Source organism: Mustela nigripes, chromosome 10, assembly GCF_022355385.1.
Source record: "Mustela nigripes isolate SB6536 chromosome 10, MUSNIG.SB6536, whole genome shotgun sequence".
In the NCBI taxonomy this organism is placed as follows: domain Eukaryota; kingdom Metazoa; phylum Chordata; class Mammalia; order Carnivora; family Mustelidae; genus Mustela; species Mustela nigripes.
Window position 1 is genome coordinate 66,493,501 of NC_081566.1, and position 27,387 is coordinate 66,520,887.

Here is a 27,387-nt window from a genome sequence, read left to right on the forward strand (position 1 = left end):
GCCAGCACCCCCACAGACGGCCCAAGAGCCCCCACGGCGACAGCCTCCCTCTCCGCCCTGGGCAGGTGCCCCTTCTCTGGGATCCCTCAGCATTCCTACAGGAAACTGCTAGACGTGTTGGTGATTTATTTTTTACATTCTCCCTGTTCTGGGGCCTGTGATTTCTGATCAGTCACGTCTACGCACACTCAGGCGGTCGCTAGGAAAAGAACTTTATTCCCGCATGATTTCATCCAGAGCTGTTTGAGCAGCTCCGAGAGGGCGTCTGCAGCACGGAGCACCTCTGGGGCAAGCCGGCAGTGGGCGGGGGCCCGGGCTGCGTCAGGCACTGGGTGGGCAGAGTCGTGGCGCCTTCAGTCCCCGGCACCCGCCATCTCCACCTTGGCACAGACCCGTTTCGTTCCCGGTCCGGGTGCACCTGCAGCCGTTACCCCGGGGCCTGCGGTTCCATCCACTGAGCCCTGTCTCTCCCTCGGCAGGTACCATGACCAGCAGGACGTGACCAGTAACTTCCTGGGCGCCATGTGGCTCATCTCCATCACATTCCTGTCCATCGGCTATGGGGACATGGTACCCCACACATACTGCGGGAAAGGCGTCTGTCTTCTCACCGGCATCATGGTGAGTGCCTCCCCCTCCCAGCTCTCCCCCAGGCGCCGCCCCCCCGCCCCGGCTCCCCCTTCCCCCGGCTCCCGCTCCCAGGGAGCTGCACAGAGCAGAGCCTTCCTGGCAGCTCAGGGGGTCTGCCGGCAGGTTCCGCACGCTCGCGCTGCGCGGTGGGGAGGGCAGGTCCGCCTTCTGTTCCTAAAACAGGAGCCCTCCCCCGTTCTGGATAGTTAATGGCCTCTTCAGGGCCCCCCAAAACAGGCTGGGCAACACTGGCCTGCCTGACCCTGCACCCCCACCTGTGTAAGCTCCCCACAGTAAGCCTCAGGGCTTGCACTGGCCTGTCCCCCTCCTGCCCTAGGGCCCACAGACTTAGGTCTGAGAAAGCTAAGCTGGACGTCCCGGCGGGGGTGCTGGGCAGGGCCCTGGGCCTGGAGCCGCTGGTAGAGCAGGGACGGAAGGCCTGCCCTGTGCTCCTGACGGGCTGCCTGGCGGTGAGGGTGAGCACCAACGCCGTATCCAGCGAGGAGCCACGGGCCGCCGCGCCTACCGCTTCTCCTGCGCCGACCCGATGACGCGAGGCTGGGCCTTGCTGTCTGTAGGGCAGCCACCCCCTGGGGACCCCGAGGCCCAGAGGAGAACGTCCGCGGTGAAGCCAGGGGTGGCTGGGGTGGGGTGTGGGGGCGCATGGGTCCTCCGCTCAGCTCTAGGTGCCCTGTGGGGGTCACAGTCCCCCCAGGGGAGCCCCTCCACAACCCGCACACTTGGGTGAAAGTCTTTGCTGTTGGTGCCTCTCAGGTTTTCCCCTGGGGAGGGAGCCGTTCCTTTCCGCAGCAAAAAGGGCACTAAATTCTACCTGGGGGGGCTTGCCCCCCGCCCCACCCCTGCAGCCCGGGGCCCTTTTGGCACTGAACTCAGGGACAAGGCCGGAGTGTGGGCCCCTCAGAGCAGAGGAGGCCCTAGGGTCGGGGCCAGAGCAGGAGGGCCCAGCCCTGCCGGGACACAGCTGTGCCGTCTGCCCCCTGACGGCCCCCCACGAAGCCAGCGGGCTGGGGGCAGCGGCCGGGGGGGGGGGGGGGGGGGGGGGGGGCGGGACGTCCTGGGTGAGTGGAAGGCCCCAGCACGAAGGCTTCCGTCCATCCGGAGCGTCAGGAGCGTCCTGTCTGTCTGCCAGGGCTCCAGCAGCCACCAGGATCCAGGCAATGACCCCTCCAGAAAGTTGTGAAATGCTGCCCCAAGGCCAAAGTCCGCCTGTCTCAGCGGCTCCCGGACAGGCTCTGTGGCTGGGGCAGCCAGAGAGCGGATGAGCCCCGCGGAGAGCACGACCCCTCGGCTGCCAGCTGCACCCCCGGGTGTCTGCCCCATCTCTGGGCTCTGGGCCTGTGCTCTGACTGAGCCTCTGGCAGGCGGGACCAGCCCCACCCCTGCTCCCTGGGGGCGGGCCCAGCACGGGGTTTGCTCCCCTGGTGGCCGTGGCCTGAGCTGTGGCCACAGCGAGAGGGTGCACCCTCCCGCGCTAAGAACACAGCACAGGCCCTTCATCTTCTCTTTTGCCTAAAATGCGCACCTCACCTCTCCGTGTTCAGGGGCCGCGTGTTCACTGCCCGTGTTTCCCCCACAGCCGGTGCACGACCCCCTCGGGGCGGCCCCAGTGAGGAACCTGGTGGCGTGTCTTCCTCCCTCATCTCTCTCTCTCTTTTTCTTTCAAGATTTTATCTGTTTCTTTGACATAGAGAGGCACAGTGAGAGGGAGCACAAGCAGGGGGAGTGGGAGAGGGAGAAGCCGGCTTCCCGCCAAGCAGGGAGCCGGATCCGGGGCTCGATCCCAGGACCCCAGGTCCGTGACTTGAGCTGAAGGCAGCGCCCCTGGTGGCATTTTTCTCACAAACGCGGCTCTTCTCGCTGAGTCATTCTTGCTTGGGTTTCGGGGAGCTGCCCTCCCCCCGCCCCCTCCCCCGCCTCCCGCCGCCCCTCCGAAACTCACAGCCAAGCCCGCACTCCAGGTAGGGCTCCCCGTGCGGTTGCCATGGACACCGCGGCCGGCTCGGCTGCCCGTGGGGAGGGAGGGATCTGTGTGCGGGGCTGTAAATAGTCTTAATCATGGTTTTCTCCGGCAGCCCCAGAAACGGTGTAATTATCAACCATTAGGCAGGGTTTGTGATCGTCTGAGCAACTTGACATTGTTGGCCCAGACCTGGTGTGTCCGAGGGGTTTCGGCCACAGAAGCTGATGGGTCAAAACACGCATCTTTCCCTGAAGAATGTCATGGCGCGACAGAGAAAGCTGTCGATATTCAGCCTCCAGAGCCAGACGTGGCCACACCCTTCGGCCGGCCGTGGAGGTTTTCCTGCTCCGCATCTGGGAGCTCATGGGGTCTCCAGGACCGCCTGCTGGGAGCCCCATGTCAGGACGGCTAAGTCGCACTCGCTCTACGGACCCTCCCTGAGCTGGGGACAAACAGACAGAGCTGCGGGCTGTGTGCGGGGGAGGGGGGACCTGAGCCCCCTACCCACTGCCCCCCACCGCAGCCTCAGGAGAGATGCTCTCTGGGCCGCAAAGGGAACGTGGGGGCAGGTTCTGAGTCACTGTTTGGAGGCTCAGCAGGACGTGTCCTTCCAGGCAGGGTGAGAGACCAGCTTCTTCCTGAAACACCTGCTTTCAGACCAGTCCTCACGTGGAGCCTGTGGGAGAAACAGAATCCTGCGTGAAACCCAGGCTTCCGTCTGCAACTCGGCCCCATCTCGGAGGCTGGAGAGGAGGGAGGACTGGTGGGGAGGACCCCGCCCGTCCTGGCCAGAGGAGACCCAGGAGCCCAGCTGCTGTGGACTGTGACTCAGAACTGGGCACATTTGAAGGCAAAAGTCCGAGTCATGGAAGTCACGCCAGCAGCTGCTCACCCTCCTCTGTCCCTCTCCGGCTGGCGGGAGCGCGCCAAGGCCTTTGTGCCCGGCTCCTACAGCCTCCCCAGGCCGGGACGCACCCTCCCCACGGGGGTCCCTGCGACCCCGGGGAACGCAGGTGACCAACAGACCACTTACAAGAGAGCGCAGGAGGAGGGGCCGGCTCCAGTAACCTGCCCAGCAGAGAGCCAAAATGGACATGACCTTCTTTTTTCTTTTTTGAAGACTTATTTATTTATTTTAGTGAGAGGGAAGCAGAGAGTCTCAAGCCGACTCCCCAGGGAGCGCGGAGCCCGGCTGGGGCTCAGTCTCACCACCTGAGATCAGGACCTGAGCCGAAATCAAGCTGTTCAACCAGCGGAGCCGCCAGGCGCCCCTGGACCGCTACCCTCGGACTCAGCTCCTGCTTCCCTGTTCCTCCTGGCTCAACCGCGCCACCCAGCCTTTCCCTCCTCCCCGGCTCCAGCCCGGCTGGAGTGTCCCGGCTGGTGTCTGCTCCCTACGGCTCCCTGTACCCTCCCTGCTCCCGTGGTCCCCCCCCCCCCCCCCGTCTCTCTCACACACCGTGCAGAGGACCCGCAATCGGACTGCGGCCACTCACCGCTTGCTGGAGGTTGCCCGGGTCTGACCCCCTCTTGGCAAGGAAATGACCAAGTGAGGCTTCATTACAGGCGACTTTTCAAATTACATCCAGCTGATGGATTTTCTAAAAGAAAAATGAAGTTGAGAGTACTCCTTGTATCTGTTCAGGTTAGACTTTACGGTTAAGAACCCAGTGCCCCCCAGAGAATTAGCCACGAGGGAGTCTTGGCATCTTTAAGTCGAAAGAAATTGAAAACGTAATCCTGTCCACCTCCCGTCTCCATGCAGAAATTTATCTTAGTTGTACAAAATAGGTGGTTCCTTCGTTAAAACACTGGCTTCCAGCGAGAGGCCCCCTGCACTCGCCGGCTGGGCTGGGAGCCACGGCGGGGGCCGGGGACCCTCTCCTGGACCCTGGAGGTCCAGGCTGGTGCGTGACTGCTCGTTTGATGGGATCCCCAGTGCGGCGTGACGAGGGGGGCTTCTCCTTGGCGCCTCTGCCCCCCCCCCCCGGCTTGTAGGGGCAACTGAAGTGAGCTCTGCTTTCCTGGCCCCAGGGGAGGCGAAGGAGACGCCTCATTTTTAACAGTACGATGCGTCCCTCTGTCCGGGCTTGGAACTCCCCACGGAGGAGAGGGACCGTCCTCTGTCTGGTTGAGGGGAGTGGAGTGCTCCCCTTCCCCCCGGAACAGGGCCTCTAAGCCACGTGCTGCTTTCGGAGGCCTACGTGACAGCTATGGCCCAGGCTGTCCAGTGTCCCCGTGCAGATCTCCTGAGAGTTGGGCATGGTTTTCCGCAAGACACAGATGCCAGGAAACACAGCCGTCCCCGAGCAAGCAAGGAAGCCGAGGGCCGGGAGGGGCTGCCGACACAGACGCTTTCCAGCTCGCTGTGCGGGCCGTGGGTGGTGGACCCCAGGGCCGGGAAGCGGGAGATCATTCGGAGGGCTGGCTGAGGAGCTGCGGGAGGGCGCGCCCCCTTTAGCCAGAGCCCCACGTGGCCGGCCAGCCCCGCCTGTGGCCACCCGCTCTCCCCCAGGGCAGAGCGTTTGAAAACATGCGTCTGGGTGGGTCGCTAAGCCCTTCTGGTAGACTGATGCCAGGTAGGCTGAGGTCTGGTTGGCTGACGTCTGCGAGGCCAACGGGCCGGAAATGTCGTGGACGGAGCCCTTGCACCCCGGGACCTCCAGGGGCTAAGTCAGGCTCACAGTAACCACAGTCCGAGTTTGGCCTCTAGACGGTCAGACTTTCCTCTCTTCCCATGAGGGAGAGCAGAGCAGTCCCGGCCAGTGTGCAGGGCTGAGCAGGGGCAGGGCAGGGGCAAGGCCAGGGGCGAGGCAGGGGTGACACAGGGCAGGACTGACTGCTGCCCCTGCAAAGGGCTGAGTGTGGGGGAGACCTCTGGGCCCTGAGCTCACAGGCAGTGGGGTCCAGGGCGTGTGCTTGGCCCATATCTGGAGGCTGCCAGGCTAGTGCCCTGAGGGCCCGCGGAGGGGTTTCTGTGGGACCCCGTGTGCCCCGCAGGATGAGAACATGGCGGGGGGACGTCCTGAGGGCTGCGGCAGGCTCCCCCGAGCCAGGGTCTGGAGCTGTGTGTTCCCACAGTGTCTGCGGCGAGTATCCTGGAAGGTCCCCAGGTCACAGCCAAGTGCAGAGCAAGTCCCGTCCCAGAGCTCGCACACCCACGCCAACCCTGTTCCTGGGGGTGCGGTGTGGTACGGTGTGGGGTACAGTGTTGGGTGCATGGCTGGAGCTCTGTCACCGGACTCTGGTATCAGCACGGCCTTCTGTCTTCCCGGCCCCCTTCTCTGGAGCCGGTGGTGGGCATGGACGAGCAGACCAGAGCCGGGGCTTGGTGTCAGGATCCTTTGCCCCCGCACAGCCTTGCCAGTGAACGTCTGCTGTTTTCCATTCCCCTAACCCTAAGTCCCCCACCCCCGCCACTAGCCGCTGCGGGGCTAGCCGAAGAGGGAGGTCAGCCCGGAGGCTCAGCTGGGAGCAGGGCAGGATCCTCCTCGGCACGGCTGTCAGGGCCCGACCCGCCAGAGACCCCAAGTACCCCCACGCTCCTGGAAGCCCACGGCGGGCCAGCGGCGGGCGGGGGGCGCGGTCTTCCGCCTGCAGCCGCGCCCTCACGAGCTCTCCCCGCTTCTGCCCCGACAGGGTGCGGGCTGCACCGCCCTGGTGGTGGCCGTGGTGGCCCGCAAGCTGGAGCTCACGAAGGCCGAGAAGCACGTGCACAACTTCATGATGGACACGCAGCTCACCAAGCGGGTAAGTGGCACGCGCACCTCGTCGGGGCCTTTAGCCTCGGGGCAGGAGACGGGTCAGGGCCGCGCCTCTCAACGGGGCCGGGGCCCAGACCCCTGCGAACGGGTCGCCTTCTGGGCTGCGTCTCCCACCAAATCACCGCACGGTTTGGACCACCTGACAGTGGAATCGCACGTCTGGTGGCGTGTCCACCGCCTCCCCCGATGGCCGGGAACCAGTCACCCGGCGGGAGACGGCATTAGGAAGGGCCGTGGACTCTTGTCTTTCTTTTGTTTGTTTTTTAAGTGTATTTATTTAACTCCTCTCTACATCGAATGTGGGGCTCGAACTTGCGACCCCGAGATAAAGCGTCTCGTCCTCCTCTGACTGAGCCGGCCGGGACCGAGGGAGAGCGGAAAAGTGTTAAAAACGATATTGTATCTAAATCCAATTGTTTTTTTTTTTTTTTTAAGTCTTTAAAGACGCTCATCCCAGCAGAGCCCCCGTTTCTAAATGACGTTCATCGAAGTGTCCTCCGGTCCCCCTTGGGGGCTTCCGGGCAAAGCTTCTCCCTTGTGGTTGAGGACGCACAGGAGCAGGGTCGGGAGCTGAAAGTCTGCCACGGCTGGACTGTCTGAGAAGGGACGGAAACCGGTCCTTCCAGGGCAACAGCCAGATGAGCAGGGCAGGAGCCATTCCGTAATGACTGGGTCGATGGAGGATGCTCTAGAGCTGCAGGCCGGACCGAGGTCAGCTAGAGGATGTCGTGCAAAACTCCTCTTTTTGAGACGAGCGTCGGAGCCCGTGCGGGGGCTGGGCCACTGCGGCCCGTCCTCCAGGCTCAGGACTGGAGTGTGAGGGGCCCCGGAGCGAGCAGGAGCCGGTCTGGGTTTTGAATGTCAGACAGGACACCGTGGGCGGCCGCCGCAGCCGGGAAAGCATCAGCAGCAGCGGAGTCGGAGGCCGAGCGAGAAGGGAGGCCTGGAGGCCAGCGCCATGGCCTCAGCCTCTGCGCTTCCCAGCAGAGCTCTCCGCGGGGCTGCGTGTCGGGTCTTCGGTTCCACGGATCGGATCCCTCAAGGGGGCTCCCAGCTGTGCAGAGTCCCGGGCCCCGGCCGACGTCCAGCCTGGTCGGCGGGCAGGCACGTGCCCGGGGCGCGGCGAGTCGGAGGTACAGCAGGAGCAAATGTCACATCCAGATGGCCCTGCGAGGGGCTGTTCCCGTGGCTTCCTGGGTGGGCCTCACCCGGAAGCCGGTGGCCCAGCGGTTCCCTTCGGCCCCACAATACGCACATGCGTCCGGCTCGGCGTGGAGCAAGTTACCAGCCTGACTGGCCTCACCGTGCAGGGGTGACGGCGGGGAGGCAGGGGTGTGAGCGGCCGCTTGTGCCCGTGGCACCTTCCTCAGAGCAGGGAGCCAGTGGCGGGGTCGCGCCTTCTGGTCGGCTTCAGGACATCTGCGCTGCGCGGTACCTCGTGCCGCCGGTGGTCCCTCCGTGTGTCGCTTCGCGGGTCGGACAGAGAGGGAGCCCAGCCAAGGAGAGCCCGCTCCCCCGCGGCGGGAAAGTGGACAGTCTGCCTGCGCCGGACTGCGGAAGGACTGTGCCGTGGTCGCTGATTCTTGTCCTTCAGGAGTAATTCTGTAAATCCTCCTCAAGGCCACTCAGTTTTGAAAAGTAGGGCTGAAAACCAAACAACACGTACGCGGGGCCCGTCCACCAGCGCCAGGCGCCTGTGAACTGAACCCGTCTCACTTTCCTGAGGACTCTTCAGTCCACTCAATGTCCCTTTAATGTCTAGAATCTTCTCCCGGGGAGGAGCCGGCACCGCGAAGGGGCGGCTGCCGCAGAGCCAGGGTTCTTGGAGCCGGCGGCACCGGCCGGCCTGAGGCTTCCAGAGGCTCCTCGCCGAAACCCTGCTGGAAGGAAGGTGCCGGTGAATTTGGCAAGCCCTGGCATCCGCTCCCCGGGGCTGGCGGTGGCCCGGACGTAATCAGAAACCTTCTCGAGGGCGGGCCACCGTGCGTCCCACAGATAAGAGCCACCTATTACGAAAACACAGGCAAACTTAATTCTTCCAACACCTAAGCAAACAGAGAGAGAGAAGAGCTGTGACTTAGTCCTAAAAATACGCAGACGGTTCTAGCTTACGTGTCCTGCCAGGTTTGCTGTCCCAGCACCAGCCTCACGGTGGCCCCGAGAGTCACTCTTGTGTGGGCGAGGAGGGGGCAGGGCCGGCTGGGGGCACCGGGGAGGAGCTCAGGTCCTGGTTCTCCCGAGCCCACGGCCTTCTCGCCACTTGTGTAGCTGGTCGACTCGGCGGCAGTGAGATCCGGACTTAGTGCGACCAGACCTTCCCGTGGTGACCTCCCAGGGTCAGGGCCACTGCCATTCCCAGACTATCATTTCTGGCTGCCCTCTGGGCTGGTAGCTAGCAGGTAAAGGCCGCACGGAGAGGCTGTGAGAAGGGTTCCAGCTCCCTGCCTTCCCCCACATGAGCTGCGTGCGCCCGGGTCTCCGTTTTATGGAACTAACCACGCTCATCATCGGATCACCCGCTGGACACCACCCTCTGCTCCGGGGACACCCAGATGGGCACCAGGCGGTTCTTGCCCTCAGAGCCCACCCGCTCTTCTAACCAGCGGGCAGGCTGCCCACGGACGCGTGGCTTCCGCTGCGGCACAGACGGGACATGTTCTGTTTGCCGTGTCGACTGTCCCCGCGGGACCTCGGGCAGGGCCACAGGTGCGCCGCTGGCCGAACACTGCGTGCCCTTCCCGTTGCCGTGGGGTTTCCTGAACGTTACCGATGTGCATTTCCCCACAAGGTCAATGAGTAGGACCAAAACCAAACTCCTGCCTTCCCTTTGCTCGTTGCTTCTCCTCACGCCCCTGGTCTCCAGGCCTGGGCGCCCGACAGCACCTGGACTCTTCTCTGCCCTGAGCCCCCGGGCCGAGCAGCTCCCCGGCCTGCTTCCACCTCGCCGAGGCCGTTCCCGCACGCCGGCTGCTCCAGGCCCGCTGCCCGGCACACGGCTCTGTCCCGGGAGTCACTGCCTCCCCCTTCCTGAGCCTCCCTGACCCTAGTCGTCCTGCTCTTTGCTTCCCTGTGGGCCCCTCTGAGGCTCCCAGACTCTGCGATGAGCAAGTCACCCTGTTCAGGACCTTAGTAACCCCCGGACCTACCGATTCACGCTAAAGGAACCTCTTCTTTGGTTACGAGCAGATGCAGAAGTTTTATCGCTATCCTGCTGAAGCGCCTTTTCTTCCAGCCGGATAATCCAACGGTTTTCTCCTCACGGGTCTTCTCTTAAGAATTTATCAAGCAGTTGACAGATCAGCTATCCGTACTAACCCCCGGAAAGGGCCTGTAAAACACCTCGGTCATAGCGCCCTGTCCCAGACAGGTTTGGGACAGGCTGACTTTACGGAGAGGCCTGCAGACACAGCTGCTGAGCCAGAAGGAGTCCAGGGGACGAGGCTCGCAGCCGGACCCCAGCGGGGGCGGCCGGCACGTGGCCTCCAGCCCCAACCCCGTGGGTTTTCCAGAGCAGTGGGCTCCTGGGGACATGGCGTGGGGGTTGGGGTCCCAGGCCTGTGGGGGCGAAGAGCCCATTGGCCGGCTCACCCGCAGAGCACCGTGCCGATAGCAGTGCACAGCGGAGCGCCGGCGGTCACCCTGCGCAGGGCCAGGAGCCCCGAACCCCACGTCCCACGGCAGAAGCACTGCCTTCCTGCCCTCCTCACTCCCGGCCCCAAGCTGTCGCCAGCCACGGGGCCCAGCCCAGTTCTGAGCCGGAGAGCAGCAAGCAGAGAAGCCTGAGAAGGGGCACAGGACAGGGCTGGACGGGCCAGGGAGCAGGGGGGAGCGGAGAGGGGACGGGAGGCCGCGGGAGGTCTCTGGGGTCAAGGCGAGCGCACAGAGCAAGGCCCCTGCCCAGTCCTGTCCCTCACCAACGCCTTCAGTCGCGTGTTGAAGGACTGACCCGCAGGTTCTCGGACACGACGCTCAGCTTTCGGGTCACCTAAACCCGATCCAGGGCTCCTTGAACCCACTTCTGTCACCCGCTTGCCAGGCCGGATCTGCGCCCTCTCCCTCCCCGGCCTCACCCCAGGGACCTTTCTTCCCTGGAGCCTCATGGGGAGGTGTCCCTGAGGTTTCTGGAAGCGTCTCGTGTCCTCCTGCAGCAGGAGGGTGGCCTGAGTCAGCAGCTCAGGGGACAGAGCACTTTCTCCGGCTGCGGTGGGCGTGGGGAGGGCACCCGTGGCGCTGCCAGGAGTGGAAGAGCCCGTGGCCAGTCTCTGTGCGCAGAGGGTCCCCGTGCGGTCACTGCTGTGAGCTGTCTCTTCCCCCGAAGCTCTCGGTCGTGATACTACCTGACCCCAGAGGCCGCGGACGGCCTGGCCGGACGGTGAGCCCCGAGAGCCGAGTACTCCCGCCTCCGAGCGGGGTCTGCGTGCTCGGTGCTCCTGGCTGTGGGAAGGAGCGAGGAAGTGACTGAGTCTCCGGGAGCCGAGTGGCTGGACGGGAGGGGGCGCAGCCGCGTGTGCGGGTTCTCTGGGGGCTGATGAGGCGCTGCACGCGGCCTGGGGCGCCGTGAGCGCTCCGTGTGGGCGGCCGCTACCACCACTCGTGCCGCCTCCCTGTGCCGGGCCCAGCCTGCGTGAAGGTTCACAAGCCCGCGCTCCGGCCGCCCTCAGAGGGGACGCGCACTCGGTTCGGGTCTAGAACGCGTGCACCCCAGCAGGCAGTCAGCTCGCGTGAGTACGTGTTTGGGGAGTAGAAGAGCCGGCTCCCGTGTGCAGGCAGGACCGTCGGACAGCAGCCAGCCTCCCTCAGCCCTGCGCGGCCCCTGGCCCCCCACCCCAGGAGCAGCTTGGGTGCCCCTGCCCACCAGGAGCACTCAGAGGGTGCCCGGGCCCCCACAGGAGCTCAGCGGATCCCAGGAGGGACACGCGACCTCAGCTGCTCCTTCCCCGCTGATGGTCAAGGTCCTCAGCCGCAGGACTCGGCTGCGGCATTTCTGGTTGGTCAGTGGCGGGGGCTCGGTGCCCTTAGAAGCTTGTGTCCGTTTCTCTCGTGGGCATTGAGCCCCTTAGCCTTGTGCCAGGCTGTGTGCTGTCAGTCAGCTTCAGAGTCCGCACCGAGGCTGAGGCTGTCCTTTAATGCTGCTTTCCCAAGCACATGGGCCTCCTGTTCCCGCCCACGATGCTGCCACCCGGCGGGCCGTGACCTGCTGGCCACACCCGGGCCGAAGAGTCCTGGGGGCCCAGGCTGCTCGCTCCATGACATGGCCCTGCGGGGGCCCCGAGGGGTGAAAGAAAAGGCAAACGTTTCTCTGGCTCCTTGATCCTGGGAAGCAGGAAACGGTGCTGCGGAGAGAGGGCGTCTCAGCAGGTCACTCTTCAGAACGCGCCGGAACCTTCTATTTGTCTCAGCCCCGGGCCCCTGTGGCCCCTGTGCGCGCCCTGCCGTCGGCCGGCCCTGTGACTCTGGCCCCGGCGACCGTCTCCACCGCGTCCTCCTCCTGGCTGGACTCGGGTCTCGGTGACACCGCCGGAGCCCGTGTGTGCTCGGTTCGGGTCAGCGCAGGCTTCGCGGCGTCTGTCTGCGTCTCGCTTTGCTCCTCCGTAAAACGGGGGTCGCCCCAGGGACTGGCGGGTTTGTGGGGAGCAACCCCCATGCGCGGGAGGCGCTCAGACCTGCGCCCGGCCCGGCCCGCGTCCCCGTCCCTGCCTCCTGGGGGCCTCCCGCGCACCCGAGGGTGAGGCTCCGTCTGGCCCACCTGATAGGGTGAAGCCTTTGTTCAGTGACGGGAAGATCAGGGTGGACGCCGTGGCTCTGCCGCTCCAGCCGCTCCCCAGCAACCCCCGCGCGAGTGTCCACGGCCGCCCCCAGCGCTCCTGGCTCGGCCGGCCTCCCGGGCAGGGCGCGTGGGGAGCGGGGGCTCTGCCGTCGTCCTCGCCACCGAGACAGGCTTTTTCTCGCGTTTTTCTGTGACGCCTGCCCTGGAACCTAAGCACCCAGGAAAAGCGAAGAATTTACCCGTCAGGAGAAGCCGGCGGAGGTACGCAGTCTACAGAGAGAGCCGGGGCCATGGGGGTCTCCCTCGCACCCCCTCCCTTGTCCAGGAGGCTCCTGTCCACTCGGGCCCGGACAGACCCGCGTCCGCTGCTCGCCGGGCGCTCCCTGTCCCTGGAGTCCGCTCCCCACCACCTGCTTCCTTTCAGGCGAGGAAGCACCAGAAGTGGGCAATTAAGTCGTCGAAAACCATTTTCACAGTGGATTTTTACTGAACAAGAAAGCTGTGTCTACGTCACTCAGACATTTCTGAGAAGACCAAGCTGTTCCTTCAAAAACATCACCTCAGCGCCAGGGAAAAATGTGATCCAGCCGCGGTAATAAATTTTTAAAACGTACACACACAGAAGTGCTCGGCCTGGACAACGGTGCCTCCCAGGCCTTCCCGCACGCCTCCGCACCCTTGCGAGATCCCATCTGCTGTGTCGGTCGAAGGAGAAGCCCCGGGCTCTGCGGCTTCGTGAAGATCTTTCCTGGCGGCTGCCTCGGTTTCTCCCAGGCAGAGTGACGGACCCGCAGCCCCGGCCTGTGGGCCTGGCCCGTCTGCGTGGCTCACAGAGAGGGGGGTCTTTCCTCACAAAGCCTTGTTTCCTCTTGCTCTTGTTACTGTCTGTGTTTGGATTAAAATTTTGTCCCCTGCCATCCGGATGCCGTCGACGCGTCCCAGCTCCGGGGAGAGCCGGTGGCATCAGCGGTGTCCACGTCAACGGAGGACAGCCTCACAGGTCGGAGCCCGGGGTCGCCACGCCCACAGAGGAGCCCGTCTTGGCGAGGACGCGCCGTTGGCTTCACAGCCAAGGATCTTCACTGATTTTCAGATGCTGCTTTGAAATGGTGTCAGTTTTAAGCCAATTACATTTACGTGTAAAATTACAGTGTGAATGTTTTTGGCCATTTGGAAAAGGACACAATGGGCTGGCCGAGGCCTCCCGCTCCATTTGTGGGAAAGGCATTTCCTCAAAGAGACCTTTTAAAATCTCCAGCTGATGGGAAAGCTGTTCAGTGTCTGAACCCCGGAAAGGCACCGGGCGGTAAGAGGAAATGTCAGGTGGAGTGTGAGGCTCTGCTCGCCCACGGGGCGCCCGACCCCCGGGGCTGGAGGTGCGGGCTGGGGCCAGTCTGAAGTCATTAAGAAGGAAACAGCTCCGGCCCATCCACTGTGTCCAAGACGGGAGTCCTAGGAGATGAACCGTGACCCTCCTTTCTAAGAGTTCGTGAATCAGGGAAGGGAACCACAGATCTGGGCTAAACCGTGTCCTTAGAAAGTAGACGGTCTCAGCCGCCGCCAGAGAGAGTCCACGAAACCAGGAAACCACCTGCAACCCGCTTGCCTTATTTGTCTTCCCAGATCAAGAACGCAGCAGCCAACGTCCTCCGGGAAACGTGGCTCATCTACAAGCACACGAAGCTGCTGAAGAAGATCGACCACGCCAAAGTCAGGAAGCACCAGCGCAAGTTCCTGCAGGCCATCCACCAGTGAGTAGGCGGGGCGCCCGCCGGCCGTGCCCAGCACCTCCCGACCCGGGGCGCGGGGGAGACCTGTGCAGGGTCCCCGACAAGCCCTGGGGGCCGTGAGCTGCACCCAGATCGCTCTGTTTCTCCGTTTGCGGCAGCCGCAGCCGGAGCGCCCAGGCAGGATGCTATGGGGGGAGAAGGGTACGAGCCTGTGGGGACACCCCTGACATGCCCCCGGGGGCACCTGCGGTTAATGCTCTCCAGAACAGAGGCCCTTGACCGTGGGGTGGAGGAGAGAGGAAGGTGGTCTGGGGCGGGGGCTTCAGGGGGCACCGAGCCAGGGAGATGGCATGGTAGTAGTGGCGAGGACGGCAGTCACTGCCTGTAGACAAGATCCGCTTTCCTGGGGACCCGGGAAACCCGTGACCAAAGCCCCACGACCGAGGCCCCGTGACCAAGACTGAAGCCCGTGATTGAGTCCCCATGATTGTGACCAAAGCCCCGTGACTGACGTCCCATGATCGAGGCCCCGTGATCAAGTCCCCATGATCGTAACTGAGGCCCCATGACTGTGACCGTGGCCCCTGGGAATCGCGCTGCGTTCCAGACGCAGGTGCACTGGTTCAGTTGTGGAATGTGTAGGTGAGGCTAAGCCGTCGTGTGCTGAGGGGTGCAGCACTCACGTCTCTTCCCCACAGACTGAGGAGCGTCAAGATGGAGCAGAGGAAGCTGAGCGACCAGGCCAACACGCTGGTGGACCTCTCCAAGGTGAGTGGCGGAGCCCGGAATGTGCCTGGGCTCTCAGCTCTCCCCCGTGGCTGCCAGGACCCAGCCACGTCCCAGCTACGCGGTGCCGAGCAGCGAGAGCAAGGACAGCCCATCCTTGGGCAGAGGAGTCCAGGGCTGGGTTCCTGCCAGGAGTTCTACTGCCGGGAAGCCCAGCCATGGTCACAGTGCGACCACAGCTCTGCCCACACCCGTGGGCCTGTCCGTGCCCATGGGTGGGTCTGTCCATGCCCATGAGTCTATCTGTGCCCGAGTCTGCCCACGCCCGTGGGTCTGTCTGTGCCCGTGGGTCTGTCCGCGCCTGTGGGTCTCTCCATCTGCAGCCCGTCATCTCATGCTATGCAGTGATGATGCCCCAAGAATGAGCTCGACTTGCAGGGAAGCAGCCTACCAGGCCCGCCTGGGGACACGGGGGCCACACTGCCCGGCACGTGGCGGTAACACCTGGCAGTTGATTTGCTGCTTCCTCTAATCCTTCCAGACCAGCTTTTCCGGCCCCTGGATGGTGGTGGGGAGGGCATTACTTTACTTCTCAAGAGGGAGGTTCCCCCACGGTGAGCATAAAGGCCGGGTCAAACGCAAGAACCCTGGGAGCCCCAGGACTCAGCGCCCCATGGCCTTTCAGGCGTTCCGCACTTCTGGTGCAAACCGGCCATAAATCCCGCTCCATAAAGAAGCCCGCCTCTCCTCTCGCAAACATGGCAACCAGGAACGGAAGACGCCCCGCGGGCTGAGCTGGGGCTGCTGCTCCCCCAGCACGGCCCCTCCCCTCGCAGCCTCTCTGTAAAGATTGTACTTGAAGCGTTCAGCCCAGGGCCAGGCTGGCGGAACATTCTGGCAACGTCAGTTGTCATCATGGAACCCGTTCCCTGGGTGACCCAGAGCTACTCTCTCGGGCAGCTTCGCAGCCTGTGGGAGGAGAGGCAGTTGCTGTCGTCAGCCCACGTGCAGGCGCCTTGCTTGGTGACGGGCTCAGGCCCGAGCCAGGGCCTCCCCAGCCGGGCAGGGGGACTGCGGCAGGGCCGCTGTGGGCGCACGGCTCCGGGACGCCCTCAGGCCTGTGTGCCGACGGCCGGCTGCTGCCGCGGAGCTGGGGCCCTAGAGCCTGGAGGTGGGGACGGCAGGGGACACTGGATGGTGGGTGGGAAGCCCCCAGGTTCTCGGGTATCAGGAAGCACCAGAAGTAGGTTTACAAGGCATTTCTTAGAATGACAGAAGGAGGCCTCATTCCAGAGCCCCAGAGCGGTGGGCCAGACTCGAGGGGGCCATGGAGAAGGGGCCACAGGCAATCCCCACATTGGGGGAGGGGCTCACCCTCTCTTTCCTCTCCTGTGCAAGAGCCTGCTTCAGGTCTGTCCCCTGCTGACCCCTCTGCACTGTGGCTTCTGTCTCCCGGCAGACACGGGAGCCCCGTCCAGAGAACTCCTGCTCTCGCTCTGGCCGTCGGTGAGGACACAGTGGCCTCCTGGTGGTCTTGGCTCTAAACTCTCAGAGATGAGGTGACTGGCCAGCCCGGTCACAGGTCCGCACTCGAGCCAGCCAGCGGCAGCCAGGAGGAGGGCCGTGCAGGGCAAACCCAGCCGTTTTGGCAGCGCGAGGCAGGAGTACTCAGCCTCCTGCACGCCCCAGACTTTCTCCCACAAGAAGCTGGCTCTCCCGCCTCCCCCCTCCCCTGGCAGGACACACTGTCGCTGATGTTCTCCTGGGAACATAGGCAAACCGACATCAAGCCTGCGTCGCGTCAGTACCTCTCACAGCACCTCCCAGAGACGCAGCCCCGGGAGCAGCGGGCTGGACGTCCTGGGAGCCTCGTGCCTCCGACGGCCGCACTTGCACTTGCCAAGTCGGGCTCGGGGACCCACATGGCGACTGAAACCCCATCAGTAATTGGCAGTGAATTGCCTGGAAGAAGAGGTGTGTAGGGAAGGGCGAAGGGGGCCTCTGCAGGACTGCCGTGGGGACAGGGCGAGCCCAGATGCAGGACTGCCGTGGGGACGGGGCGAGCCCAGATGCAGGGGCTTTGCCTCCACCCGCTCGTTCCCTCCCCGGGACTCACCCGGGCCCCTGGCTGCAGCTCAGTGTGTTTGGGCCACGTGCCCCCTGCCCCCCACCCCGCACCTTGTCCCCAAGCAGCAGAGCAGGCAACATGGCCGTGTTCTGTCTGTGCTGTGTCCTCCGGGCCCACCACCTTCCCACCCCTGCTCCTCGGTCCTCGCTAGGTCAGGAAAACAGCATACGGGCTCGAGATGCCATTTTCGGGAGGGAACAGCGACCTCACAGGGCGGCAGTGCGGGCAGGACTTGGGTCTTTTCGGGCTGGCGGCAGTTTCTCTCACTGGAACGTAAACAGAATTCCTAGCATCTGGGGCTCGAGGACCCAGTAAGACAGCGTCTGTGGGGACTGTGGTCACCGACACGGAGGTCTTGCAAATGGTAGTTCTCATGATGAGCCCTGACGAGGAGGCAGGATCCAAAGGGACAAAGTGGCCACCCTGAGGTCTAGCAGCCGAGACCCAGGGCCCAGGCCCCGCGCAGGCACAGGAGGGAGTGGCCTGGATGTCCCGGGAGCCTCATGCGTCCGATGGCCGCCCTTGCACTTGCCGAGTCTGGTCTCCACCCGGGCGTCCTGCCCCGGCCCGGCTGCCTCCCTGCCACCTCTGTGGTGGCCCCGTCCCCACCCCTCTCCAGCCCTCGTGCTTTGTCACCTTCTTCTACTCTGCCTTTCTCTCTCACCTCCATCCCCCCCACCCCCGCGGCCGCAGCTTCAGAAGTTTTTGCATCTGGCTTGGAGTAACTTGGAGTTTCGGGCAAATAGGATCGCGACGTGACCAGCAGGGGACCCTCAGCCCTGAGGGCCACACTACCTGGGAGGGGGCGGGGGGCCCAGAGCAATGGCCTGCAGCCACTGGGAGTGGGAGACCCAGGGGCTGAGGGTTCGCAGGGCGGTCACTTGTTAGCTGGCAGGGAAGCATAGCCGTCACATAGGTGACTGCTCTCGGGGCTAATTATAACCAGAAAGTGGCCTGATGGGGGAGCCATCGGGCCACGGGACAGCCTTGGGGGTGCACCTGCGGGAGGTACAGGTTGGAGCGCAGGTGGCCCGGTTGCCACTGAAGGAGCCGGTTCGAGGGGTGTGGGAGGGCTCAGTGGGGCTTTGTGCTGGGGCAGTTGGGGCTCCCAGATCTGTGGTCGGGCAGCCGGAGGGAACGGTGCCCGGGCCTGAGCCCCCTCTGTCAGCTCTGCTCTGAGCCAGTTTTATGACATAATTCTCAGAAGCCAAGTTCAGTGGATTCCTTTTAAGAGTCCTTTGTGTCTCAGCGCCCTGGGGGCTCCCCCACGGGCCCCTGCCCTCCCACAGGGTTCACTCCCAGACAGTCCCGGGTGGGGGCCCCCGGGCTCTTCCTTCCTTCCCTCCGGCCACACAGTCTCCTTGGTAAATGCTGAGAAACCTTCTAGGTACCTGGGAATGGTTCGTGTTGTGACACGTCTGTCCCCATCAGTGGAATTCCTACATCGGCCGAGGGAGGAAGGGACCCGGACGTGCCTCCCTCGCTCACCCGTTAGTCCGAGGACCCCCTTCAGGGACAGCCCCCGCCCCCAGGCGTGCGTCTGTATGTTTGTGCGTCTCTTAGTTGAGCATCTCCCACGAGCTGTTTTAGGCCCTTGAGACACATCAGTGACACGGCCAGCAAAGGCCGGTCCCCTGAAGGAGGGTCCCTCTCAGAGGGTGACGGCAGCCTAGCCCAGGTGCCGCAGAACCTGGAGGTTCTGTCGCTCGTGCAACAGAAGGTGGGAGAAAAGGGGCAAGCTGAGCGGGTTAGCAGGATCGGGATGGGGTGCCGTGTGCAGCAGGGCCAGGACTCGGGGAGACAGCAGTGAGGGGGCACGGTTACTGCTGGGCCCGTTCGAGAATGAAGGAGACAGGACAGGGCCGGGGGGTGGTGTGAACCGCAACAGACAGACAAAGGCCTCCGCCGGCCCACGGGAGCTCTGGGGGTGGACTGGCCCTTCCGGATGTCCCAGATGGGAAGCAGACCTCTCGTGGCCCAGGCAGTCGGGGGGCTGCGATCCCACACGGCAGGTCCGTGTGTCTGCGGACCAGGCCGGCGGTGAGTCGCCGCGTCCGGCATGTCTTCCGGCGGCCGTGCTGCCGACATCCGACGGGCAATAGCGTCATGACCTGTGACGTTATTACTCCTGTTTTATAAGGAAGCCAAGGCTCAGTCTTGTCCTGGCCCACGGCAAGTCCCCGCGCCGTCCACCGCCCAGCATGGCGCCCCCTGACCGCCAGGCTCCCGCAGCCTCTGAGCCGAGAGGTCGGTCCGCAAAGACGCGAGGACCGGCGAGACTTGCCCGTCTTCTTCCCCGGGACGGGCCCCCCACCCCCTGCGCCCCTGCCCCGGGCTGTGTTCCCGCCTGCACTGCGGGTCTCTTTGTGGGCAGCCCGGGCCGCACGTGCTGGTGTGGACGCGGCTCTTGCTGTGAGCTCGGCACGTCCTTCCTCCAGCCGGGGGCCGCCTACGCTAACCGCGGTGTCCCGTCCCCCATGTCCCCTTCCAGATGCAGAGCGTCATGTACGACCTGATCACGGAGCTCAACGACCGGAGCGAGGACCTGGAAAAGCAGATCGGCAGCCTGGAGGCCAAGCTGGAGCACCTGGCCGCCGGCTTCGGCTCCCTGCCCCTGGTCATCGCCGACGCCCTGCGCCAGCAGCAGCAGCTCCTGTCCGCCCTCGCAGAGGCCCGGGCTGGCCCCGCGGGCGCCACCCGCACGCCCCCGCCCTCCGACAGCCCCCTCGGGGTCAGCTCCACCTCCTTCCCGACCCCGTACACGAGCTCAAGCAGTTGCTAGATAACCCCCCTCCAGAAGCATTACCCATAGGTCTTAAGATGCAAATCAACTCTCTCCTGGTCACTTTGCCGTCCAGGACCCACGGGACCAGGGACCGTCAAGAGGAGAGACCGAGCTAATGACCCGGCTCGTGTCCATTCAGCGTGCTTGGTTCGATATGCCTTGAAACCAGAAATCTAATCTCTGTTTAGGTGCCTCCGCTTGGGAGCAGGAAGAGGAAGTGGCAGGACCCGGCCCCAGGCGGCGCCCTGGCTGCAGGGCTGGGGCGGAACAGAAATCCACGCTCCATCTCAGGTCTCGGGGGAGGGCCGGGGGCGGGGCGGGTGCAGCAGGGCGGTCCACGGAGGAGCCCAGGACAGGGCCCCTCGGGGGTGGTGTCAGGCTTGGGCGGGGGTCCCTCACCACTGGGGTCCTGAGCACACCCCTCTCCACGCCATTTGTCTCAGAAAGCTTCTGGGCGACAAAAGGCAGGGAGAGCCCCACAACCTGCCACAACAGACGTGCTTTCCTCCCGTACTTTAACCAGTCATAAAACCCAATTTAGACTAAAAAAGAGAGAGAGAGAGAAATAAAAAGCCAGATTTTGCTGTGTGTCTACAAGTGTGTGCACGCACACCCCCTACACTCAACGCAGGCCTGGCCTGGCTTGAGCCCGACCCGAAGAGACGGGGACCTGACACCTTGTCCTGCACACAGCTGGCACCAGACGCATGTGGAGTTGGCTTGAATCCGAATGTGGGTGCCTTCAGCTCAGGTAGTCTGCTGGCATCGGGCACATTCTGGGCTTCCCTGAAGATGGGGACCCCTTCAGACACGGCCCAGGCGCCCGGCCTGGACGCACACCAGCCTTGAGGGGGTTGAGACGAATGCCGGCCACCCTTGCCGGCTTCTGGAGAGAGAAGCAGCCTTCTGAAAATAACAGCCTGTGCCAAATTTTCTCCTTATATCCAAACAGCTGTGTTCCAGGGGAGCAGGTGACCGTGTCCATGTGGGGAGGGGGCGTGTAAACACAGGTGCAGCCCCGGGAGACCCCCTGGAGGTGGTGCGGGGCCTCCACTCAGCCTCACGCACTCAGCAGCGCTGCTCCTGCCCCAGCGGTTAGGAGCGTAGAGGGGTCCAGTGCCTCCCTGAGAGCAGAGCCGGGACACGTGGTGGTGAGAGGCCCACGTGGCCCCTCCTCCTGACCCAAGACCCCCTCCAAATGAGAGATTCTGGGAACCAGGGAGCTTGTAGAGAGGCTTGTGGATTAGGGGAGGGGCCACAGATCTGTCAGCAGCCCGTTCCTACTGTATTTTGTTCATCTTGGTGCAAAATGCATTCAAATTTGTCTCAAACTCCAAGAAACTTGAGAAACACCCTGGTCCAGCACTGTGACGGGTGTCGGGGGAGGCGTGTGGACGCCGTGTTTCACGTCTATACGTGACGCTCGCCGCGTTCATGGGTCTCATCACTCTTCTCGTTGTGAGGGCTTCGCGGCAGCGGGTGGGGCCGGACGAGCCGGTGGAAACGTCACATCTGTTTCGGGGAAAGTACCAGGGTGTCCGCTGTGTGTGGTGCTTCTGGGGGCTTCGCCGGGCATGGGACACTGTCACATCCCTGACATCAGAGCTGGGCCAGGTCCTCTAGGGACGGGGGGGTGGGGCTCGCTAGGCTGCTGCAGGTAGAGGAGTCCGGAGCCCAGCTCCTACGCCCAGAAGATCTGGTCTCTTCCTCCTTTCTCTCTTTCCTGCTGTTGTCCCCGCATGGTCTTGCCTCATCTCGGTGACGCCCGGGTGTCTCCATCGGCTGCTTTGCAGAGCCACACTCGCTGCTGGCTCTTGATTTTATTACTTGTTCTTCTAATGATTGATTATCGGAAAGCTCCCCTCCTCTCTGTCCCAAGAATGGTGCTTCGTTCCAGTAACAGCACAGCCAAAACCGCAAGCCGACGATGTCCACGCAGATGACATTAGCACATGGGGTCCTTGTGGCCAGAGTTCTGTCTCACAAGGTGGAGACCGTGGCAGGCGGTACTGACCCACGGCCCTCCCCCGCGCCCCTCTGCTCGCCCTCTCCATCCCGCTGGAATCCCGTGTGTGACAGCACACATGTGTGTGCACATTCACGTGTCTAGGGATTTAGTCTTGACCTCAAATGAATGACACGTAAAGGTCACTGCCAGCCCCACCCAGATTCCCGTTGACCCGCCCGGGTCTGTGGAGGATTCTGTAAGCCCTCCTCCCGCTGTCCCCCTCGGTGAAGCCTGAAGACCAGGCCAGCAGCCGTGGCGAAAGGGGGGCTGGACGCGTCGCCAGCAGCAGCGGCCCCGGCATCCCAGGAACACGTGGGCCTCTGTAGCATGAGTTGGCCTGTTGGTAGCGCCATAGCTGGGTGTGGTCCATTTCCTTGGCGAAAGAACAATGATGGTATCTGCTTCTTGACCTCGAGACGGTGACTGGGGGCTGCTCTCTGAACCTGTGTTTCAGCTGTGTGTGCGGGAGTTCTCCGTCCTCCGGGAGCAAGGTCAATCCCGGTGACCTCGGCACTGATTGCCCGAAGTGTAGTCCCTCCAGGTGTCCACCCCTTGGCCCACCTTTTGGCAAATCCCACTGTGCCTCAGCGTCACGGTCAGACGGGGAAAGGCGTCAGGTGCCTTCTGGTTCCTTATTTTCAAGTTCAGGGACAGAGGGCTACTCGATGATGAGGGTTTCATTAGCTACTCGAGAATCGGCTGTATGTAAGAACTATTCATTACAATGATCTCTCTCTCACACTCAGCCGAGGGCGTTCCCACTCCTGTAAGGCTGCGCCGTCAGCAGAGCCCTACTGGGACCTTTCTGATATCTTAATGACAGGGAAAGAACCCTAATAGTCCCCAAAATGTCTGGACACTTGAATGAAAACCATAGAGCCACCCTCATCGCGTAAGCCATACTCGAGCCTCATGTACTGCAAAGTCAGGGACGCACTGTGACCCTTTAAGACCACGGGTCTCCGTGGCATTTTAGGACATGGCACCAGTTGGTAAATTATGCCAGACGAGGGACTCCCTCCTCCTTACACTGAAGTCCAAATACAAACCTGCACCTTTGGGTCAAAGGCCACCGCTGTCCCATCCTCATCAGTAAATTGTCATAAAGTGTCTGAGCTGCCCTTGCCCTGTCCCTAATGTGCAGCTTCATGATGTCACCTCTCTCCAAATGCTTCATGAGGTGCAGGGGCGTGGGGGGTGGGGAGGCCCCAGGTCACCACCGACTTCGGCCTCAGCAGGTGCCCGTGGCGCGGCAGCAGAGCTCCTACCCCGGGGGCCGGGGAACGCAGGCGCCGGCAAACTGCCAGCGAGCACCTGCGGCTCTCGGCGTCTGTGAAAGGCCGAGAAGGAACAGCAGTGAAGAAATCATGACTTTAATATGTTTGAGGATTTCCCCCTTAGATTCTCAGTGATTTCTGTGTGAGCGAAGGAAGGAAACCGGCAGAAAGAGAGAAAATCAGAGGAAGGAAGCTCTAAGGCCAGACCCACATCTTGGGCCAATTAACGTGACCACCTAGTGCCTCAGTTTCTCTGTGCATAACAGGAAGACAAGAGTCACGGCCTTGGGGACGACGTACTCGGTAGATTTTAGGGGAGTCGATAGCAGCCGGGCTGTTCCTGTCCCGCCCCCTCTCGGGTGTAGCCTCTGAGGTGACAGAAAGTAATCAGTCGTGTCGGCTGCGCAGTGACTGGCGCATGGGACCTCTGTCCCCGTTCGGGGGTCCCTCGAGCCACAGCGCACCCCAGATTAGGAACAGGAGGTGTTCCTCGCGCCACTGAGACGCTGGGAAGTCATTGCTCCGCTGCCGGCTCCCGCTTGTTGAGTCCCTGCTTGCAAACCCTCAGCTCCATCCCCTGTCCACGCCGTCATTCTGCTTCCCTGAAAGTGGCGTCAGAGCAGAGCAAGGATCTGCTGGTGGCCACCCCTGTGGGCTCGGGGCGGCACTGGGTTTGAGGACCGTAGACAGCCGTCTGGGGGGGTCGGCGTGGGGCAGCTCCCCCGTCGTCGGCCGCCCTGGCCACACCCTGCACCCGATCCCTTCTTCCTCGGCCACCGCCCAAGGAAGCACGACGTGGGAAAGGGGCCACTGACACCACCAAGAAAGGGGTGTCCCTGGGACTGCGGCGTGGACTGCGGGCCCCTGGCCGTGGAATGTAGGCGAGCGCCCCTCATCCCGAAAGCTTCTGTCAGAGCGCGTGGGTAGACGGCCGGAGGGACCGCTGGACAGACAAGTCCCACGCAGATTCTGTCCCGAGAGATGGAGTCGTTTTATGGGCGCTCGGCGCGGCGTCTTGTAAACACCCTCAGAGAAAACCAGTCGCTCTGGGCTGTTTTTCCTACATCAGTGCTGGAAACGCCCAGACACGAACTGGATCCTTCTGAACAAAACCATTCACAATGCGTCCGAGGACAACGTCCGAATCCAGGTGCCAAGTGCCAGGCGAAGAGTCGTTTACGTGCCAAGATGCACATTCTGGAAGCTGCGTCTTGGGCCTGGACCATGCGCTGGAACAGAAGAAGTGCTGTGACCAGCCAAGCTGATGGAGGAAAAGCACAAAACTCAGCACCCACCTGTAGTCAGGATCCCCAAAGAAATGCTGAATTTATAGCCAAAAAAAAAAAAGAGAGAGAGAGAAAGAAATCAGTGACAAATCAAATACGGATCTGCCTGGAGTGGCCAGCTTCAGGGTCCGAGGAGGGCCGGGAATACATGACGCTCCCCAGCTGGGTCCTGCGGCACCGCCCAGGACCAGTCCACCTGCATCGGACATCTTCATGGCGCGACGACTCGCCGTGGTCCCAGCCCCGCGTCCCGCGCCGGGCGGAGGAGAGCAGGAGTGAGAGCGCGTCTCTGTGGCGAACTCGGGAACCAAAGCCGTCGTGGTCAGCACCGTGTGAGCTCCGATATGAATTTGCATCTTGCCTCTGTACTGCTTGCTATTTTTTAACGATAGGAGAAAGCGTAACAGTTTATTTTAAATATGAAGTATATTGCTATATTATAAAATATATTGTAACTTTCAATGACCGTTCTGTACCCGCCTGGTCTGCAGCAGCCCAGGGTCGCTCGCTGTCCCCCGACTGTTTCTGAGTACATATCGCTGCGAGCGGCGGCCAGACGCCCAGACCCGGGGCTCAGCCTCCTGCGCGGCCACGTCCTCATGCCCTCAGACCGGCCTAGTAGAGACAAAGGAACGTTGTTCCAAACTTAGAGGAATCGTGGTCCCTGAAACTCCACCAAGCCATTTCAGAGGGGATTTTAAAAGCCATGACTCCCTTAGGGGCTGCACCAAGCCGGCCCGATCCACGAACGGGGTTCCCCGTGGAAATGCCAGGGTCCCCTCACGCAAGTGACAGGAGCCTCAGAATCAGCTGCCTGGGCTGTCCTTTGGGAATGTCAGGATCGGGCATTAGGAAGTCTCGTTCCTGGGTGACACAAAGGACTCAAACTTCTAGGTGGCCTGTGCTGCTCTGCCAGATTCAGGGAGCGTCCCTCAGGCAGGGAAACCCCAGTGAGCCCATGAGCTCCTCCCGGCTGGCCTGAGCCCGGAGGAAGCAGGCTTCCCCGTGCGCGGCCCCACACCCCTACTGGGGAGCACAGCTCCTGGGGATGTGACGGAGGAAGCAGGACACCCCCAGCAAGACCCGGCGCAGCGCTGGGCTTCCCTTCCTGCCCCCGGAGCGGTCAGGTAGCCAGGGGAAGGAAGCTGCTGCCGAGGCGCTGGCAGATCTGGGGGACATTCCCCACCGAGCGGCCCAGGAGCTCCGCGCACTCCGCGTCTCAGTGGCAGGTGAGACACGTAGAGAATTGCTCACGTCCCTCCTCTGAGGGACAGAGGGCCTATTTCCAGACGAAAGCAGGGTGTGTTTAGTTACAGAACAAGGGTTTTCTGGAATCCGTGTTGTTATCACTCTGCGCTGATACCGCCCCGGGTGGGGAAAGGGCGCCGAGAAGCATCAGGGCCCCTGAGGCCGCGTCTCTTCCCTTCTCACACCGAACACGCACCCGGCTGGCTGGCGCGGCAGCACTGACAGCAGGTCTCTCCGGGGGAAGCCTGGGGTCCTGTCAAACTCTGCCGGTTCCTCTGACGGAAAAGCACGTGAGCACCCAGCTTCAGGCCGCGTGCATGGCCGAGCTCACTTCCATACACAGTTTCTTCTTCGTGAGCAAAGTGCTCTGGGCGTCTGCTACTCCCCGATTCCGGGGGGGCTGGGTTCCATTGAAGCCATCAGAACTCCAGGGCACCTGTTTTGAGCAGGTCACTCGCTCGCTGGGTAATGGAAATTAGTTTATTCTCAATTTGATAATCAGCCGATGAATGTCCTGGTGGTAACTGATTTGCCTCCTAATACTTTTCTGCTACTAAATAGAACTGTCTCTTTTGGCTTTTTCTTCCAGCGCTTCTCAGACTAAGACTTTCATTTAGAGACAACAAATATGTTCTGACCTCCCCCCTCGAAGTTATTATTCAGTCTAGATCACAAAAGCCAATGCAAATTCCTGCTCTGGGGAAAGCGACCCCTGGACGGTAATTCGGCTGTGTGGCCACGCGCGGACCCTGGCTTTTCAAAGTGGGGTCTGCAGAGCAGCAGCTGGGAACTCAGAAGGGCAAACCCTTGGGGCCCATGCCAGACCTGCTTAATCCAATCTGGCATTTTAACAAGATCCCCAAGTCATCTGTACAGACATTAAATATTGAAGCGCTCTGGCCTCACCACACAGCAACGGTAACTGGCATCATTAATAGCTGGGAAAGGAAACCATTTGCTCTTTGACCCTCATTTACAGAATTACTTGACAGAGGAAAGTCCTGTATAATCATAAGGATAAAAACAAATGCATCGTACAGTTCCATTCCAGGTCATATAACGTGCCTGGCGCGCCAAACGGGCAGCCTCTTCCCGGTCTGATTTTTAAAGGGCTTGCTTTGTAGCCTTGACGCACTTCGAAGTCCCTTTCCGGGTTTCTGCTTTTAGCCTACACGGGGAGGGCCATCGGAGTATCAGGCAGCCCCCAGGGCAGGTCCCTCTGGAAGGGTCCCCGGGCTGGGCTCCGCACAGTACTGAAAAGCTGTATCTGGGCTCCTTCCTTGAGCAAGTCAGCACCCCCCGCCCCCGGGCCCTGCCCCGCGAGGCCTGTCCTCCCCAGAGGAAACCCAGCAAGAGAAGTTAGTTCCACCATCTAGACACATTCCGAAGCTCTTTTCAAACCCGTTCTCCTAACCGTTACCCCAACCAGAGACACTCCAAGGTGAGCAAGGGGAAAGGTGGCTTGTGATACTAGCGTCGTCATCGATATGTACCCAGAAACGGTTCTGTTCTGAACTAATGGCTTTAACCTGTTCATTGTAAAAAGTGCCTTGGACTTCGATCTAAAGAGGTCAGTACAAATGTGTGTGTGTGACATATGTCGGCAAATCCTTCCACGTTTGCCCGCACGTAGGTGCACACACGCACCCGCACATCCGTTCGCGATGTACACGCCCCAGACGCTTCGCGACATGTCCTATCGCTACTCGCAGCCCCGTTTCCTTTGTCTGGTCCTGTGTCATTCGTTAAGTGCCACCTTTACACAGAGAAGTTCTGTTCAGGACACTGATGTATTTTTTTGTTTGTTTTTTACTTTTTATTAAAAAGGTAAAAGATATTAAAAAAAAAAAAAGTCAAGTGCCTGAAGGTTTTGAATGGGATTGTGGTCAATTTTCTCGGGTCACCACAGAGGAAGCTGATCTGTCCTTCAGAAAACCCTTTCCTGTTGCAGTGACTTTTGCTTTCCCCTCGGTGGGACTTGATAAACACCCGTGGTTTCGGTGATTCGCCCTTGCGGTGCGGTTCACTCTGCGGTCTCCGTGGGCAGCGGCGACAGC

At 62.1% G+C, this 27,387-nt stretch overlaps 1 protein-coding gene across 1 annotated transcript in view; it reads left to right on the forward strand.

Moving 5' to 3' along the window:
* Positions 1–27,131, forward strand: part of KCNN3 (potassium calcium-activated channel subfamily N member 3) — a 123,545-nt gene extending 96,414 nt beyond the window's left edge. The window contains exons 4-9 of the mRNA XM_059413841.1: positions 480–621; positions 6,251–6,361; positions 13,766–13,893; positions 14,571–14,640; positions 19,218–19,457; positions 19,700–27,131. Of these exons, the coding sequence (XP_059269824.1) occupies positions 480–621; positions 6,251–6,361; positions 13,766–13,893; positions 14,571–14,640; positions 19,218–19,457; positions 19,700–19,924 (916 nt within the window). The 3' untranslated portion in view covers positions 19,925–27,131. The remainder of the gene's footprint in view (positions 1–479; positions 622–6,250; positions 6,362–13,765; positions 13,894–14,570; positions 14,641–19,217; positions 19,458–19,699) is intronic.
* The last annotated feature ends 256 nt before the right edge of the window (positions 27,132–27,387 follow it).